Source organism: Phacochoerus africanus, chromosome 12, assembly GCF_016906955.1.
Source record: "Phacochoerus africanus isolate WHEZ1 chromosome 12, ROS_Pafr_v1, whole genome shotgun sequence".
Classification (NCBI taxonomy): Eukaryota; Metazoa; Chordata; class Mammalia; order Artiodactyla; family Suidae; genus Phacochoerus; species Phacochoerus africanus.
The window spans coordinates 22,160,392-22,177,661 of NC_062555.1; the positions used below are offsets into that span (position 1 = coordinate 22,160,392).

The 17,270-nt window shown below is 37.5% G+C and overlaps 1 protein-coding gene across 6 annotated transcripts in view; it reads right to left on the bottom strand.

Moving 5' to 3' along the window:
- AKT3 (AKT serine/threonine kinase 3) overlaps nt 1–17,270 on the bottom strand; it is a 305,530-nt gene that overhangs the window by 154,605 nt on the left and 133,655 nt on the right. For all 6 annotated transcript variants that reach the window (XR_007131198.1, XM_047754920.1, XM_047754918.1 and 3 more), the window contains exon 3: nt 16,381–16,506. Coding sequence is in view for 5 of the 6 variants with exons in the window: in XM_047754920.1 (XP_047610876.1) it covers nt 16,381–16,506 (126 nt within the window). In the remaining variant the exon portion in view is untranslated. The remainder of the gene's footprint in view (nt 1–16,380; nt 16,507–17,270) is intronic.

A 17,270-nucleotide genomic window follows, 5' to 3' on the forward strand; every position in this document is an offset into this window, starting at 1 on the left:
TAGATTTTATTTCAGACTCTTTAACCCTTTAAATGCTAACTACATTCTTTTAAAAATAATTCTAACATCCAATGTGAAAAACAAAGGCGTAACAGATTCCACTTAATCGTACAATGAAATAATGATGTGAGTTATAATGACCACAAAGAGTTTATTTTTTTTAAGGCCTCAGGTACAATACTATTTCAGATATTCTGTGAAAGAGGGGAACTAGTATCTCTTTTAGTTAAAGATTTCACAATCCAGGGGGCAAAAAAGCATAGTGTCTAATTAAAGATTCAACATATCAACCTTTAAGAATCCATTCACTCCACCACAAGGAAAGCATCCTAGGTGTCGCAGGTACCCCAGCAGAGAGCAAGTTCCGGGGTATGGTAGGAGATGAGATCACAAAGACCTTCAACGACCTGGGAAGAAGGACCCTGGATGTAATTCTAGGCAGTCTTTCTTGTGGCTTTGCCTCAACTGGCACCTGATGTTGGATGAGTCTCAAACCTGCACCACCAGTGCCAGCCTTTCCATCAAGCTCCATTTCCCTATGGCCAAACTGGCCTCTGTCTTTTGAGCATCTGCTATTACCTCATTCTCAACATATCTAAAAGGATGGGTTTTTTTTTTTTTTAATTTTTCAAACTGAGAATTACCACATCATCCCAGTATTTCTAGTCATTTTATTTGAGTCATTTTTCTAATCATCCAAGAAACACGCCTTCAGTTGTCTTTGATTTTTTTTTTTTTTCCCCAATCCCTGGATAAACCTGCAACAATCACTGCAACCGTTCTTTGGTAATACCCTTTGAAATGCTGCCTCTTTTCATGGCTCACAATCAGAGGGTTCATTACCACAATGTGGGTCCCTGAAATGGTCTCCCAGACGGTGTCCCTTTCTCCAGCCTTCTCTCCCTGTCCAAGCTGTCCTACCTACAATTAGCCTGATCAGTTTTACTCAAACGCTTATCTACAAATTTTCAACTACGGCCATAAAGAGGTCTTTGGTTCTTTACAACAGTTCAAAAACTATTTATAATCTGGTTTAACTGATGTCCTGCAAGCTAAACGAACAACATACAGTGGAATCACCAGTTCATTCATCTCTAGAAGAATAGAAAAAAATCAGCATCATTGCCAATTTAGGACAACAGAGAAACTATGCCTTCCATTTTACATTTTTTCCAAAATTTTACCGTAACTTTTAAAATCACACCCCCAAAAATTCAATTCCTAGGAATAAACCTGACCAAGAAGGTGAAAGACTTAGATGCTGAGAACTGTAAAACATTAATCAAGGAAATTAAAGAGGAGTCAAAGAAATGGAAAGATATTTTTCAGTAATAACTTTGGCATATTATTATCAACTTAACCACAATATTCAAGTTTTTTATGCATTATTGCTCACTTAATCCTCCCAATAAAGTTCTAAAGTATTTTCATTATTTCCATTTCACAAATAAGAAAATAACAACTGTCTGATTTTTAAGTCACTTGTCCAAAAAGCATCAAGTCATTAAGGTTATAAAAGTGAGACTCTAATCCAGTTTTTCTAGCTCTAAAAGTCTTGGATTTTCTTAGTATGCCACATACTGTTTTGGGAATGTTAGCTGCTTAGAAAAGAGGAAGTTAAGTTTTATTTCTTTATAACAAGCTTTATTTACATACATCACTCTTGAGTTTCTACAACATTAAAGTGACAGAACAGATGACATGCAGAGTAATGAAATAATTTTCCTGAGAAAACTGACCAAACTTATATTTGAAAAACGTCTTTCTGTCAATATTAGATTACTGGTACAAAGCTGAGAGCACATTTGGAATATTTATTGACCAAAATGCTAAAAACCGAACATTAATATATAACTGGAGCTGCAGGAATCTGATATTGGAACTTGTTCAGGTTTATCAATCTAAGCCAACTTTGTTGATTCCTTAGTCATGGTAAAATAATCTAGTTATAAGAATAAAAAGTCATCTGGCAGGAAAACAACAGAAATGTAACTTCCTAAAGGCACAGAAATCCCAAAGAATTTCTGAGGTAAACAGTGGATCTGTAAATAATAGTATAACAAAAACATTTTAATAAAATGTTCTATTTCCACAGGACAACTGTGAAGTTCAAACAAAACAATGCATATGAAATAATGCTATAAAGGAAATATTGTAAATTTTAATTACTTTATAAGAATGTTCTATAGAGAAACTTTGTCAGTGTGTTTTGGAAGCAGTATCTGTTGCTGGATGGATGATTCAATTAGCATGAACTATTCTGGCATGTTTCAAAAGCACTGCCATTTTAAAACATTAAAAATGTCTAAAAATGCAACCATAGTAATAGTGCACGGGTTGGGGGTGAGGGAGAAAGACAATGACAAATTGGTCCAAAAGGACACTGAGACTTCATAGTTGGAAGACCATTGTGCTGACAATTAGTAACAGGAAGCAGAGTACAAAACAAATGAATGAAAAAGGCTGAACTTGCAATGAAAGACCTTATTATAGTGCAGAAACATTATTGTAATAAAGGGGCAATGTACTCTCCTCCATAAAACTTTCAAACAGGCACCCTCGCCTCTTTTCTCATTCTCTGCGTTTCATTTTTTCATTAGCATCTGCTTGATTATGTATTATTTCCAACCCCAAAGAATGCCTCTCTGTCTTTCCTAAATTCCAAGGCTTAAAGGTCCTTCCCCTCACTGTGGCCTTGAGCCTCATTCAACTTGACTCAAAATACAAGAGCTTTTAAAATAACAAAGATACAGAGGGCAAAATAGAAAGGCAGTGATTTAGTATATAACTGCAGAGATTAAAAAATGGGTCCCTGAAATCTAGTTAGAAATGCAATGATCATATAATCCAAGATGACTCTCTCTCTAAAAATTAGTGTTTCTCCTATGACATCTTTGATAGAATGGGAAGAAGGCTGAGATCTTCTCCTACTACCGAATTCTCTGCATTAAGCTTCAGTTTCCTTAAACAGAAATATCCACAAGCTCTGAAACACACTTTCATTTACTAGTTGAGAATGACAAGATTTGATCCATGACACTGACATAAAAGTAGTCTAGAGGCATGGAAAACCCACAGCGTTCTGAACTGCCTGTGCTGGAAAATTTCTTACCTCAAGACCCTACAGCAAACCATGGATGCTTTAGTTAGTTAAGCAATGGTGTGAAAAAAGCCCTGACCCTGACACCTGAAAGCTATGGGTTTAGCTTTTAGTTCCAACGTTTACTAGATGCAAGGCCACTGGCAAATTCCATAAGTCCAGTTTCCCTAGCTATAAAACAGATATTATGTATCCTGCAAAAATGTCAGCAGGACTAATTATACATATACATAAAGTAGATAGGGCACACGGGTACTCAACAAGAGTATTATTTTTATGTCTCAGCAGACTGGATGTTTCAAGAAATTATCATCTACTGCTGTAAGGTAACTCATTGACTCTTTTTTTTTTTTACTTTATTTTTTTTGTCTTTTTTTTTTTTGTTGTTGTTGTTGTTGTTGCTATTTCTTGGGCCACTCCCTCGGCATATGGAGGTTCCCAGGCTAGGGGTTGAATCGGAGCTGTAGCCACCGGCCTACGCCAGAGCCACAGCAATGCGGGATCCGAGCCGCGTCTGCAACCTACACCACAGCTCACGGCAACGCCGGATCGTTAACCCACTGAGCAAGGGCAGGGACCAAACCCACAATCTCATGGTTCCTAGTCGGATTCGTTAACCACTGCGCCACGACGGGAACTCCCTCATTGACTTTCAGAAGAAAAGAATTCAGAGATTCTTCATTCCGACTCTTTCACACCACAGATGACAAAACCACCAGGGTGGTTAAGTGACCAGCCCAAAATTACATAATAAATTTCTATCAAATCGTTAGCCACCTGGTTACTACCACCATGCTTATTCCTCTGCTACAGCATAAATCAACCGCACCGTTATATAAAATACACCTCTCGAGAACAGTAAGTCTGCTATAGTATTTGACATGCGATGAAGTTTTTGTGTTGCTGAATTAACATCACTTGAAGAGAGCTGTCACTTCTGAACCCCATTCATGATTAAATGCATTCAAGCCAGGTGTCAGACCAGAGACAAAAATCATAGTTCTCCCATGTATATGCTTAGAGACTCTCAAAAAGTTTCTTAATCTTTCTAGGTCTTAGTTCCACTATCTAGTTTGGGTTTTTTTTTTTTTTTTTTAAGGTAATATTGATTTCATGTTCTTCTTGTCATGATCATGTAAATAAGCACCTCTTACATAGTAGGTGCTTAAAAAATTCAGCTCTCTTCTTTTACTTCCTTAAGTCTCTCTTAACTTCCTATGTAATAATTAGAAGTAAGATGAGATTAAGGCACCAAACACAATGGGCATAATTTTTTAATTTATAATTTTTAAAAAGTACACATCAACCTCTACTTTCTAGAAAATAAAAAATTAGGTTAAAAATAAATATTAAAAAATAAGTCAGGTGGGTTTTATCTAAATTTAACTTTACCAAAAATAAGCTACAAATTTAATCAGGTCATAAAGGAGTACACTCAGAAAGGTAGGTGAAAAGAATTATTTTTACCCTTCAGATATGGAAGAGTATCCTGGAGGAAAACTCTGGGGTCAGTAATAAGCTAACAGTACAAGGATCCGTCAGCATCAAAGGCTGGCTGGTGTTGGGTGGTATTCTACACTCCACAAAATTTTCGTTGAAAAGTGGAGGTACATTGACCTATTAATAAATAACATTTTAAAATGTAACATCAATAATTAATTTAACATTTAAATTTTATACAAAAACCTTTCACGGCTGCTGATCACACACAGGCTGCAGGTGATGATCCTCCCACTCCACACCCCCAATGCACAGCACCTCAGCTCCCTACACAAGGTCAGCTGGAGCTCAAACAGATAAAGAAATGATGTGCCCTTTTTTCCCCATGCTAAAAAGCTCTAGTCCAAAATCATCTTAGCTAAAGAAAAAATATTGACTTTAACATGGTATTTTAAAGTAGGATATTCATTTTCGTAAGCAAAATTATTTTATATTCTACTAGGAGAGACGATGAGCTGTGATGTTACTACAGAAAGTGCACCTAACACATCACGCAGGAAAATAGGGGACCTACTGCCTGATGCCTGACACTGAGGGGAAAAAACCCCAAGTGTCTCGTGTGATTATGGCATTCTGCTAAACATCTCAAGTGCCATCTTTATTCCTATCATTTATACTTCTTTCTCCTTTGCTATTTTTTACTCTGTACAGGGATAAAGAAATAACATACCATTTGGAGCATTCATTTATATCTAAGGATTTCATATCCATTTAAATAAAAAATAAGAGATTCAGCTGAAGTTTCTCAAAAAGAAATTTTTTTGAAATTATTGCTAATCCTATTACCTAGTTTCATGTCATCTTTTGACATCTTACTATTTCTCCAAACAATCCCAATTTCCAAAGAAACTTTTCTTGGCGACCTAGTCCTGAACGCTACCTTCCTTTCCTAAACTCTTTCTAAACAGTAACCAGAACACTTACTTCAGAACTGAACCATCAAGATACCCAGCTCAAAATACCAATTCTCAGGGGCTGTGGCAGCTTTTGACTACTAGCATATGAATTCTTCAAATCCAAGGGTTTTTTCATCTATCTGCAGCTTCATGAAATGCACACAGGCTTCCAGGCTAGCACTGCTAGACATGGGTTGAAATTCTGACTCTGCCATTTGCCAGATAAGCGACCTAAAGAAGGTCATAAAATCTCTGTCTCTTTACAGTGGGGACACAACACTCATGTCAGAGAGTCGCTGTGAAGATTAAGCGAGATAATGTACGCGAAGGGCCTGGCACACACTAACGCTCCAAGAACGGTGGCTTTCCTTCCTTCCTTCTCGTTTCCTCAGTCCCTGGTACAAGGTTGAGAACACACTCAACCTTCAATGAAAACTTTCTAAGTATTCATTTGAGCTTAGAGTTCCTCAAAGTTTAAATAGTAATTGTGGTAAACCCAATGTTTCCAAATTGTGTTACCTTAAGGGAGGAAGTATCACCACAGAACAAGTGTGTGGGTTGTTATTTAAGGATGACTAGGAAAGGAAGAAAGAAAGGAGTCAGAGGGGGAAATATTTAAGAACAATTCAGTGCAAATCATTCCATGGGTGGCAGCCGTTACCTAAGCCAGAGGGGACTGCTGACCTTAGGGGAAGGTGGCTGGGAGTGGGAGGGAGGGAGCGAGGCACCGAGAGGAGGAAGAGGAGCGGGTGAAGGACAGGAGGGAGGGAGGTTGGTTGGTTCTGCTGGGATCTCGTCTGTGCTCTCACACAGGATGTTCTGTTGACTCCTCGCCTGCCTTCCCCTAAGAACAACCCCCACTGCATCCCCGTCTTACAAATTCGAATAATTATCTAATGGAAAAATGAAATTAATTTTAAAATTTCCCTTGGGGTTGATAACCAAAGGATCCTCTTATTATAACAGAAAGATCCTTGAGGATGCTATTACTTTTATTAAATAACAAAACAACTTCTGACTAAAACTTATAAAGAATTTGAGAGTTCCTGTCTTGGCTCAGCAGGAACGAATTAGACTAGCATCCATGAGGACACAGGTTCGATCCCTGGCCTTGCTCAGTGGGTTAAGGCTCTGGCGTTGCCATGAGCTGTGGTGTGGGTCACAGACGCGACTCGGATCTGACACTGCTGTGGCTGTGGTGTAGGCTGGCACCTGCAGCTATGATTTGACCCCTAGCCTGGGAACCTCCATATGCTGTGGGTGTGGCCCTAAAAAGACAAAAACAAAAAATAAATTAAAAAAAAAAAAAAAGAATTTCGTCTCTGCACTCAGTTCCTCTGAGGTCAATCCAGGGGTGCGGATCTTTCAGCTGCAGTGATGTCTTTTCTTCATCTTCCAGAAGGAGGCCATGGGCACGGTCTGGGGTCTAGCTCACCTTGTTTAGCTATATAAGAAAGACTAGCTTCTACAGATCCAAGTCCTCGGCATTAGATGAAACTGGGATTTTTCCCCAAACCAAACAAGAGCAGCTGGTCTCAACTTCAAGAGACTGTTGCAAACAGGTGCTACTTCAAACCCGTAATGGTCTTTAGAGAAAATTCAATATACTTGTTTCCATCCTACTCCAATGTAGGTCAGCTGGAGAGGGAAAAGGCCGCCATTCAACTCAACTGAGCAACTATTACTGACCATCTTCTATGTTATCACTTTTATTTGATAGCATTTATAATTTACAAGGTGTTCTCACATATATCATCTCATTTAACCCTCACCATAATCCTGATGTGACCTCTCATGTTTAAAGATGAGAAAAACGAAGATCAGAGAGGTTATGCAACTTGCCTAAGGTCACATAGCTAGTAAAGCAGTAGAACCAAGACTCAAACTCAGGCTTTCTGACTCCAAGTCCAGTGATCTTCCAGCATACCATATCTTATAATAAGTGTTAGGGGAAATGCTTTCAGTGAGTTCACACAGTGATTATGTCCTGGAAGTTTCTCATTTCCCTCGATTCTACATAAGGCCCCATACTAAGTTATATTCTGCTGAATGGGGCTAAGACGGTAGAGATTCACTCGCGAGTACATCAGGAAAGAGGGTGAAAAGAGCAGGAAAGCTATTAGGGAACATACAGGTTCTGAAAGAAATCTGAGCAGGTCACCTGTAGGATTATAACAAAGGATGTATTAAAATCATGAGATTATCTAACAGGAAATCCAAATGATACATACGTTTGTGTTTATATAGGACCTGGAACTGCTCAAGTCTTTCAGAGACAGAGCGTTGTTCTCACATGTAGGAGCTGGATGTGAAATGCTAGATTACCACTGTCGTATCTATTAATATGGCATGACACATTTTCTTTTGTGCACATCTGTTGCATAATGCAGAAAAAAATGAGGAAAAAGTAGAAATTCTGTGGAAAAATTTCTTACCAGATTAGTGTGATCTGAATGAGAGGAAGGAAATACGTTACTCGATACAGCATTATTACTCTAAAATTTTCTAAACACTATTTCAAGTAATTTTTAAAAGGTTTTTCTCCACTGTCAATTCTAAACTTGGTTTATGGGCTAAATTTTGCAAATACATGAATATAGTACCACTCATAAAAAGGAAGGATAGGAGGAAATTTTTATTAAATTTGCGGTAATTCACTTAAGTTTTAAGTAAGGCGTTCCTTACTGTGAGAGAGACTCACCTGTTACCAGATACAACTCTGCCTAAAAATTTGAATACAATTAGAGAAAACGCACCAAATCTTCAAATGATCAAGTACATAAAATGGTCTAAAAATCACTCAAAACAAAAACGGGGTTAGAAATGCCACATGCAATTGAACCTAATAAAATAAAACAATTGACTTCAAAAAACTGTATGGAACACTGAGGAATAACAGAAGAAAAAAAGGACTACTACTAAAATATTCACAGTATAAACATAAATATAAAAAATAATTCATCTTCCTCTTATGAAAAATGAAGAAAATGTAAGACTTTTCTGAGCCAGGTTGTATTTGCAAAGTAACTTTTTCTTTGAAGACGAATCTATCCTATGCATCACTTCTACATACTCTACAGAGAAGAGAATATTTGAAGGCAAGAGATCAATTGGGAGATTATCAAAATAATCCAGGAGGGAAATGATGAAGAACTGAACATCCTAGGATGACAGCAGTGAGGATGGAAAGTAGGGAAAACAAGACAGTACCTGGCTGACGGACTGACCCACCGTGGGGAGAGAGGAAATGCTGGTCTATGGATGAACGCCTTCTACCGCACACAAGATCCAGACAGATTCTTTTTAAATCAAATACGGATGTGGACGCTTACTGCTCAAAAGCCTCTGCTGGTTTCCAATGGGTTTCCATTAAAAACAAACCAGTACTCAAGATCTTTCAAAATCTGATTACAGTTTATCCAATCTTAACTTTTTTCTTCTCCACTGAAAATGCTCTATCCATCTAGAATACCGCCTAGACACAAACAAGCCACTCCTTAACTCTGAGATCATGTATTTGCTGATGCTGTTCACCTCACTGAGAAAGTCTTCCTTCTTCCAAAAACCTCAACATCACCTATCCTTCTGGGTTCATGTTAATTGTATCTCATGTATACATTCTTATCTAGTCACCCTACCTTACCTTCACCTATTCTCTCAGCTGCTATAGCATTTATTTTCTATAAAATCCATTTCATTCTTCCTCCCATTGCTATGTGCTCTAGTCAAATGTCCTTCAGAGTCAATGACAAATTCTTCCAACCAAAATTGTATTTTATACTCCTTTGAGTATCTAGTATGGTTCTAAGTCCTTTAAAAGTAAGCTATCCTGATCTCTTATAATCCTTATATACTTATATGGTATAGGGTTTTTCTACAGTTAGAGGATTGTTTTTCTAGACTGTATCAATGTCTTATGTAAGACCAAGAATCAAGTCATAAGCTATTTCTTTATGCTCATGAACCACAATGAAAACATTAATAGGAATCAACTGATTTTTCTACATATTTAAAATCTCTGATTCTAATATTTATTCAGAGGTAAAAATGGTTTTTGTAAGGTTAAGCCCCATAATTACCTTACTCTCTTTCAAAGAGAGGAAAAACAGGTTAGTGAGTCAACATTTCATGTCTTTTTAAAAATAGGCTCAATAGGAGTTCCCATCGTGGCGCAGTAGTTAACGAATCCGACTAGGAACCATGAGGTTGCGGGTTCGGTCCCTGCCCTTGCTCAGTGGGTTAACGATCCGGCGCTGCCGTGAGCTGTGGTGTAGGTTGCAGATGCGGCTCGGATCCTGTGTTGCTGTGGCTCTGGCGTAGGCCGGTGACTACAGCTCCGATTTGACCCCTAGCCTGGGAACCTCCATATGCCGCGGGAGTGGCCCAAAGAAATAGCAAAAAAAAAAAAAAAAATAGGCTCAATAAATGCAGATTGACTTTTTTTTTTTTTTAAAGGGATGGAAGAAAGGTTCAGAGGAAAGGAGTATTGCCAGGGTGGGCCAGTATCTGCACATAGAATAAGTGAGAATTCTAGGAGGTGCTCTTGGGGACAAAGGCTGGCCCTTTTCCCTTCCCACTACTATGTGTAGGAAGGATGAGATCAAAAGTAGGATAAGCTGCAAGACATTACAGCCACATATTCAAGTTTTCCATTGAGCAATTGTTTCCACTTGTGAGTTGGGCTAATAATTGTCAAAATGTCAGAGACCACGACTACTAACTGGGTACACAAGCTGCTGTGCTCAAAGTATCTATGAACACAGCTTCGCAATAGTGCTTGTATGTATCCTACATTACTTTCCAGTCAAAATGTAATATTACCTATGCAAAGATAAATCTCAATCTCAAATTCGTAATTTACCCAACAATAATTCTGATTAGAGATGTACTTTGGAAAAACATTGTTTTACCTACATTTCTATAGTACTATATTTAGAAGGCATCTTCACGTATAGTTCATAGAATGGAGAAGGGGCTGGGGTGGAGGGGCGGGATAACCTTTAAATGACAGTAGAGAAATTAGAGTTTTAATCTTGATACTTAACTACCACTACCAAGTAATGCAACCTTAAAAAAGATCACTGGACTGTCAAAGGCCTCATTATTTTCATTTAAAACAGGAGAACTTTGAACTAGATGTTTTCAGATATTCATTCAAAAGTTATTAAACCCTAATATGTAGGCACTAGGAAGTCTAAGATTAACACCAGACTCTTTCCTCTAAAATAACCCACAGATTAGTGGGATGAGACAAACACACGAACAAGACAACTAAGAAACAATGTGATAAGCACCAGTCAGAATGGCCATCATTAATAAATCCACAAATAACAAGTGCTGGAGGGGTTGTGGAGAAAAAGGAACCCTCCTGCACTGTTGGTGGGAATGTAAACTGGTCTATTACAGGAGAAAATAGTTTCAAACGATGCAACGGACAAGGGCTTAATCTCTAGAATATATAAACAACTTATACAACCCAACAGCAAAAAAACCAATCAATCAATGGAAAAATGGGCAAAAGACCTGAACAGACATTTCTCCAAAGAAGATATACAGATGGCCAACAAATACATGAAAAAATGCTCAACATCGCTGATTATAAGAGAAATGCCAATCAAAACTACCATGAGATATCACCTCACACCAGTCAGAATGCCCATCATTAATAAATCCACAAACAACAAGTGCTGGAGGGGGTGTGGAGAAAAGGGAACCCTCCTGCACTGTTGGTGGGAATGTAAACTGGTACAGCCACTATGGAGAACAGTTTGGAGATACCTTAGAAATCTATCCATAGAACTTCCATATGACCCCGCAATCCCACTCTTGGGCATCTATCCGGACAAAACTCTACTTAAAAGAGACACGTGCACCCGCATGTTCATTGCAGCACTATTCACAATAGCCAGGACATGGAAACAACCCAAATGTCCATCGACAGATGATTGGATTTGGAAGATGTGGTATATATACACAATGGAATACTACTCAGCCATAAAAAAGAATGACATAATGCCATTTGCAGCAACATGGATGGAACTAGAGAATCTCATCCTGAGTGAAATGAGCCAGAAAGACAAAGACAAATACCATATGATATCACTTAGAACTGGAATCTAATATCCAGCACAAATGAACATCTCCTCAGAAAAGAAAATCATGGACTTGGAGAAAAGACTTGTGGCTGCCTGATGGGAGGGGGAGGGAGTGGGAGGGATCAGGAGCTTGGGCTTATCAGACACAACTTAGAATAGATTTACAAGGAGATCCTGCTGAGTAGCATTGACAACTTTGTCTAGGTACTCATGTTGCAACAGAACAAAGGGTGGGGAAAAAAAAAATGTAATTGTAACGTATACATGTAAGGATAACTTGATCCCCTTGCTGTACAGTGCGGGGGGGGGGGGGGGGGGGGGAATGCCTGGAAGCCCGTGCTCCTATACTAATAGAGTTATTATTCTGCCTCATGTTAAAAAAAATAAAAAATAAAAATAGTGGAAAGGAAATGCCTGGAAGCCCGTGCTCCTATACTAATAGAGTTATTATTCTGCCTCATGTTAAAAAAAATAAATAAAAATAGTGAAAATTTTTTTAAAAAAATTAAATATGTGGGGAAATATAAATAATTACTTTGATTATGCAAAATAAAAAAAGAAGAATGTGATAAGAACAAACGATATCTGAGGAGTACCTTAGCAGGGAATGAGGCTGGGGATTTAAATATCAATTGTCTTAAAGCAAATAGAGGATAGAATGACATTCCAACCAGAGGGAACAGCATAAACGAAGGCTCAGAGTAGAAAAGCAGCAGTTTACATAGGGACTTATAAAGAGTATAGTACTGCCAAGTACAACTAGACAGCAGGAGAGAGAGAGGCAAGAGTTGAAAGCAAGGCCAGACTGAAGGAGATCTGCGTGACCTATTGAGGAAGCTGGACTTGATCCAGTAGGCGATGAAGATCCAGGGCAGGGCTTTCACGAGGTAACAGCATAGTTAGGATTTAACTCAAGCAAGATCACTCTGTCCCAGAAGGAAGAGTATCAGTGGTAGGACTAGAGACAGAGCACCACAGCTAAGAATCTACAGTGGAGAGGATAAGGGCTTGTTCTTGGGTGATTATAGCGAAGCACATTAAGTTCTAGAAATAAGAAGCAAAACCAGCAGGACTAGACATGAAATGAGAGTGAGGAAGATGTGAAGGGGGGAAAAGGGCCTGGACTACGTCCAGATTTCTGCTCAAGACAGATCTAAGGTAGTGAATACAGGCAGAAAAGGTGGCAAAATTATCTCCAGTTCAGCGTAGGATACATTGAGTCCAAAAAATATCTCAGTAGATGTGTCCAAGAGTCAACAGAATATAGTAACCTGATGCCCAGGAAAGAGGCCATTCCTCAAGATACACAAGTGAGGGCAAGCTGCACACCAAGAGTAGCTGAAACCTTAGTATGAATGTGAGTGTGACCATCCAGGGGGAAGAGTCCTAGGTGTCTTCTGGCCAAGGTATCAAAATGCATGAAACAAGCTAAAGAAAACCAGGAGAGAAAAGCATACCAGAACACAATGGGAGAGATCATCCCGAGAAGGAAGCACTAGTCAAAACTATAAAATGGACCTCAGATGTAAATCCAGGAGAAGAACAACTGAAAAATGTCCATGTGTCTTAGCAATTAAGTGGTCACTGAAGAACTTACTAAAAAGTGGTTTCAATCAAGTAAAGAAGAAAGCTGGACTGATATGACGTGTGTCATCTAATAAGAAAAATGATACAAAATAACTTACTTATAAAACCAACGAACTCACAAATTTCAAAACCAATCTTAACGGTTACCACAGGTGAAACCACTGGGGTGAAAGAACTGGGAGGATGGGAGTAAGATACACACACCACTGTACAAAAGAGATGATGATGGAGAACCCACCGCAGAGCATGGGGAAATCTACTCAGTCATCTAATAACCTACATGGGAAAAAAGAATGGATATATTTACACCTATGCCTGATTCATTTTGCTGTACACCTAAAACTAACAATAAGTCAACTAACTACATGCCAATAAAACTTAGTTTAGAAAGCAAGCAAGCAAGCTAGACGGTAGTGGATTGAGAAGTAGAAACAGGAGTTCCGATCGTGGCTCAGTGGTTAACGAATCTGACTAGGAACCATGAGGTGGTGGGTTTAATCCCTGGCCTTGCTCAGTGGCTTAAGGATCTGGCGTTGCCACGAGCCGTGGTGTAGGTTGCAGACGTGGCTCAGATCCCGCATTGCCGTGGCTGTGGTGTAGGCCGGTGGCCACAGCTCCAATTAGACCCCCAGCCTGGGAGCCTCCATGTGCCTCGGGTGTGGCCCTAGGAAAACCAAAAAAAAAAAAAAAAAAAAAGAAAAAGCGAAGTAGAAACAGTGAGTATAAAGATTGGGTTTGTTTTTTTTTTTTTGGAAATTTTAAATCAAAAGAAAAGGAATTTAAAACTTAATGAAGACAGGAAACATTAATTCCAAGTCCCTTCTACTTTATTTTTTCATATGGACAAAAAGCCTATCTTGGTAAAATTTCATTAAAACCAAAGACTAAATGTGATGTACCATGTTTTAATTATCAGGAAAAGGGGACCCATGGCTATCAGTAGAATATATGTATATAATTAACATTCCCCAACACACCTTAGAAACACCTTGTAAACTAATTTCTTTTTTTCACATACTAAAGGGGGCTAGGACAAAAGGGAAACTACTGCCTAAAGTCACCCTCTCTCGCTGCAACTGTTACTTCTCTTAACATCCCCTGAAAACATTCTCTGTTATCCTCTGCCTGGAATATCCTTCTCCTCAATTGGGCTGAATTCCGACTCCCTCTTCAAGGGCTTGCTCAAACCCCCCTCACAGAATCACTGGACGGCAGAGGCCAAAAGGCCTTCCACCGTCACTGGATCCAGCTGCTCTCTCTATGCAGATGAAGGAACTAAAGACCAGAGAGACTCAGAGAGCGACCTGCCCAAGAGGCTTTCGGTGAAGATGAAACTTGAACCATTTCCTCAGTCAGGGCCCATGTCACTACTCATTACTTACTTCCTCAGATAATTACCATTTATAAATCTATGTTTCTAATAAATCAGGCATTAAAAACAATCAATTTAAAATAGTTTAGTGTAAGATCCATGTTAAACACATTCTGCAATTCGAGAGTTGGTCTTTAGCCCCACTTACCAGTTTGAGTCAACTACCCACAACTACTTGATTATACCAGTAAAGATTACAGATGTCGACTAATGTTGATTTCATGGATAAGTTGACTGTCAGTCACTAAATAGGTTCTCTCCCCAAGAGCACAGCATTTATTTCAGCCTCTGCCAGTCGAAGTGTTGGAGCAGATGTTGGCAGACTGTGACATACAGTATGTCTTTAAAACTTGTTGGGGTGTGAAATTTCATAAGGTCAAAAAAATGCTGCATTTTGAACAGCAGATACAGGAGTTCTGTACTTTATAAATTATTTCAGACAAACCAATAGGATTTGCTATTAAAACAGAGAAACTAAGAAACTACTGGCTTTAGGTTGGATATGGTAATATATGCTGCTCATGTTTTAAGAGCCAGTTTCTATTCCTTTAGAATGTCTGCTCAAAAGATCTTTAGAAAGAAAATGTGTTCTTAAGTCAATACAAAAACACAAGGTATTATTTCAATTGACAATAAGATTTTTAGAATACTTTTCTATTGTAAAGAAAGCCATAAATACCTAATGAACATTTTGGTGAAGAGAAAAATTATTTTCTTAATACATACATATAGTGGTATTCTCACTTTAAAAAAACTTAAATTCCCTACAGAAGAATCCACTTATATAAACAGATAAGTTTTTTTTTTTTTTCAGTTCGTATCCTCAGCATTCAAATGATGTCACAAACCCTTTGTTTTATTGTTTAAAAAATTTGTAAGACAGTATCCATAAAAAAGACTGGGGCTCTATCAAATGATAAAATGACTTCTATAACATTCACAGATTTTTACTATCTTGGATTTTCTGATGTTGCTATTTTATTGTACTTTCTAAATTTATTTTTAGCTTCAATTTTCCCTCATGTCTTTTCTACATGTGGCTAATAGCTAACACACAACTAAAATCAAAATTAAGAAGGATATCTAAAGAGTTTATCTTAGTACAGACTTTAGCTCTTATGCAATTATAGCTTAACATAACTTTTAAAATGCTTTAATCCTGAATTAACATAGAACATCTCTTTTATTGATTAATCAGTAATCTGAACAGTCTGAAAGCCTAGTCATATTAATTAAAATTAATCATCAACATTATCATTAATTAAAATCATGTTATCAACATTATCTTTTGTTCAAGCAAAAATATAATTTCTAAGTTTAAATTATAAATATCTTGTTAGATATCTATAAGAAAGAAAAAATTAACTACAAACAGAAAATCTCCCCAGAAAATAATTTCTAATGTAAATCACTTGTTTCTCATCATACAATCAATCAAAAGAGCTAAGATCACAACAGGAAACTTTGATTAGAAATGCACTAAATACTGCCACATCTTATAACCAAGTTCAGTCCAACAACCAAGTTCAAAGGTCTTTATTTACACTTGGAAAAGAAAATCTTCCGGTATGTATTGGGAAATTGTATTTATCACATTCAAGTTCTAACTCTAAAAAATATTAAACTCTATGACATTACATAAGACCACATATTATCGGTAAGCCCTATGCTATAGAACCGAAATTCTATCAGAGCTGAAAATTTCTCTGGTATGAAATACAAACCTAAATTTTTTCATAGGCTTTGCATCTATCCTAAGATATACTCACATGAGGCCATACAAATAAAATAAATAAATACAATGTGAATCAACAATTATAATTAACTTACTTGCTACTGAAAAGTTGTTGAGGGGATAAGGTAAATCCACATCTTGAGGTTTCTCTTTATATCCTATGAATGAGCCATCTGTCTTCAAAAGGAAATATCTTGGCCTCCAGTTTTTTATATATTCTCCTACATGAGGAAAGCATGCATGTTAATGCTAGGGAAAAAAATGAACAGCAGCTTTTATGTGAAAAATAAATTATGGTACAATATATGTCCCACAACACTGGCCTCCAAAAATTTAGATAGGCAATTTTCTTTTAACTTAGCTTACAAAAGAAAATACATAAGCCTGCAATTAAGATTCAATAAAAACCCAAACATGTTTTGTTTTTAATGATTTCACACTTTGATAATTCATTTGCACCATTATTTCTTCAGAGAATCATTCATCTGAGTACACATTTTGTTCAGTTTTTCATATCAGATGCTTGTTAGCGTGTATTTTCAGCCATTTTAGAAAGCCTTGGTAAATCATCCACACAGTATCAAGGAATTTCGATGAAAAACACTTATCATACATAAGAGGGACACGAAAAAGATGTTTCTCTTCCATGTACCAAAACTAACTGTGTCATTTTTTAGGAAGAAAGGGAAAAAGTCTATTCTCATTGTTAAATCTTGATCATAACTTCTTTCAACATTTTATTATTATGAATAGGAAAATAACTGTACAAATGCTGAAAAACAAATCAAGGAAATGAAAGAACACGGGTTAATAGAACTTAAAAACCACACACACAATCATACACGCAAATGTAATAACTAAGAACACACAGCATAGTGCCAAGCACATAATACTCAATAAATGTGTATTTTATCAGATTTTAATATAAGCTATCAATTTGCCACCAAAATATACATATTAGTCAGATCACCATTTGCTTACTTCA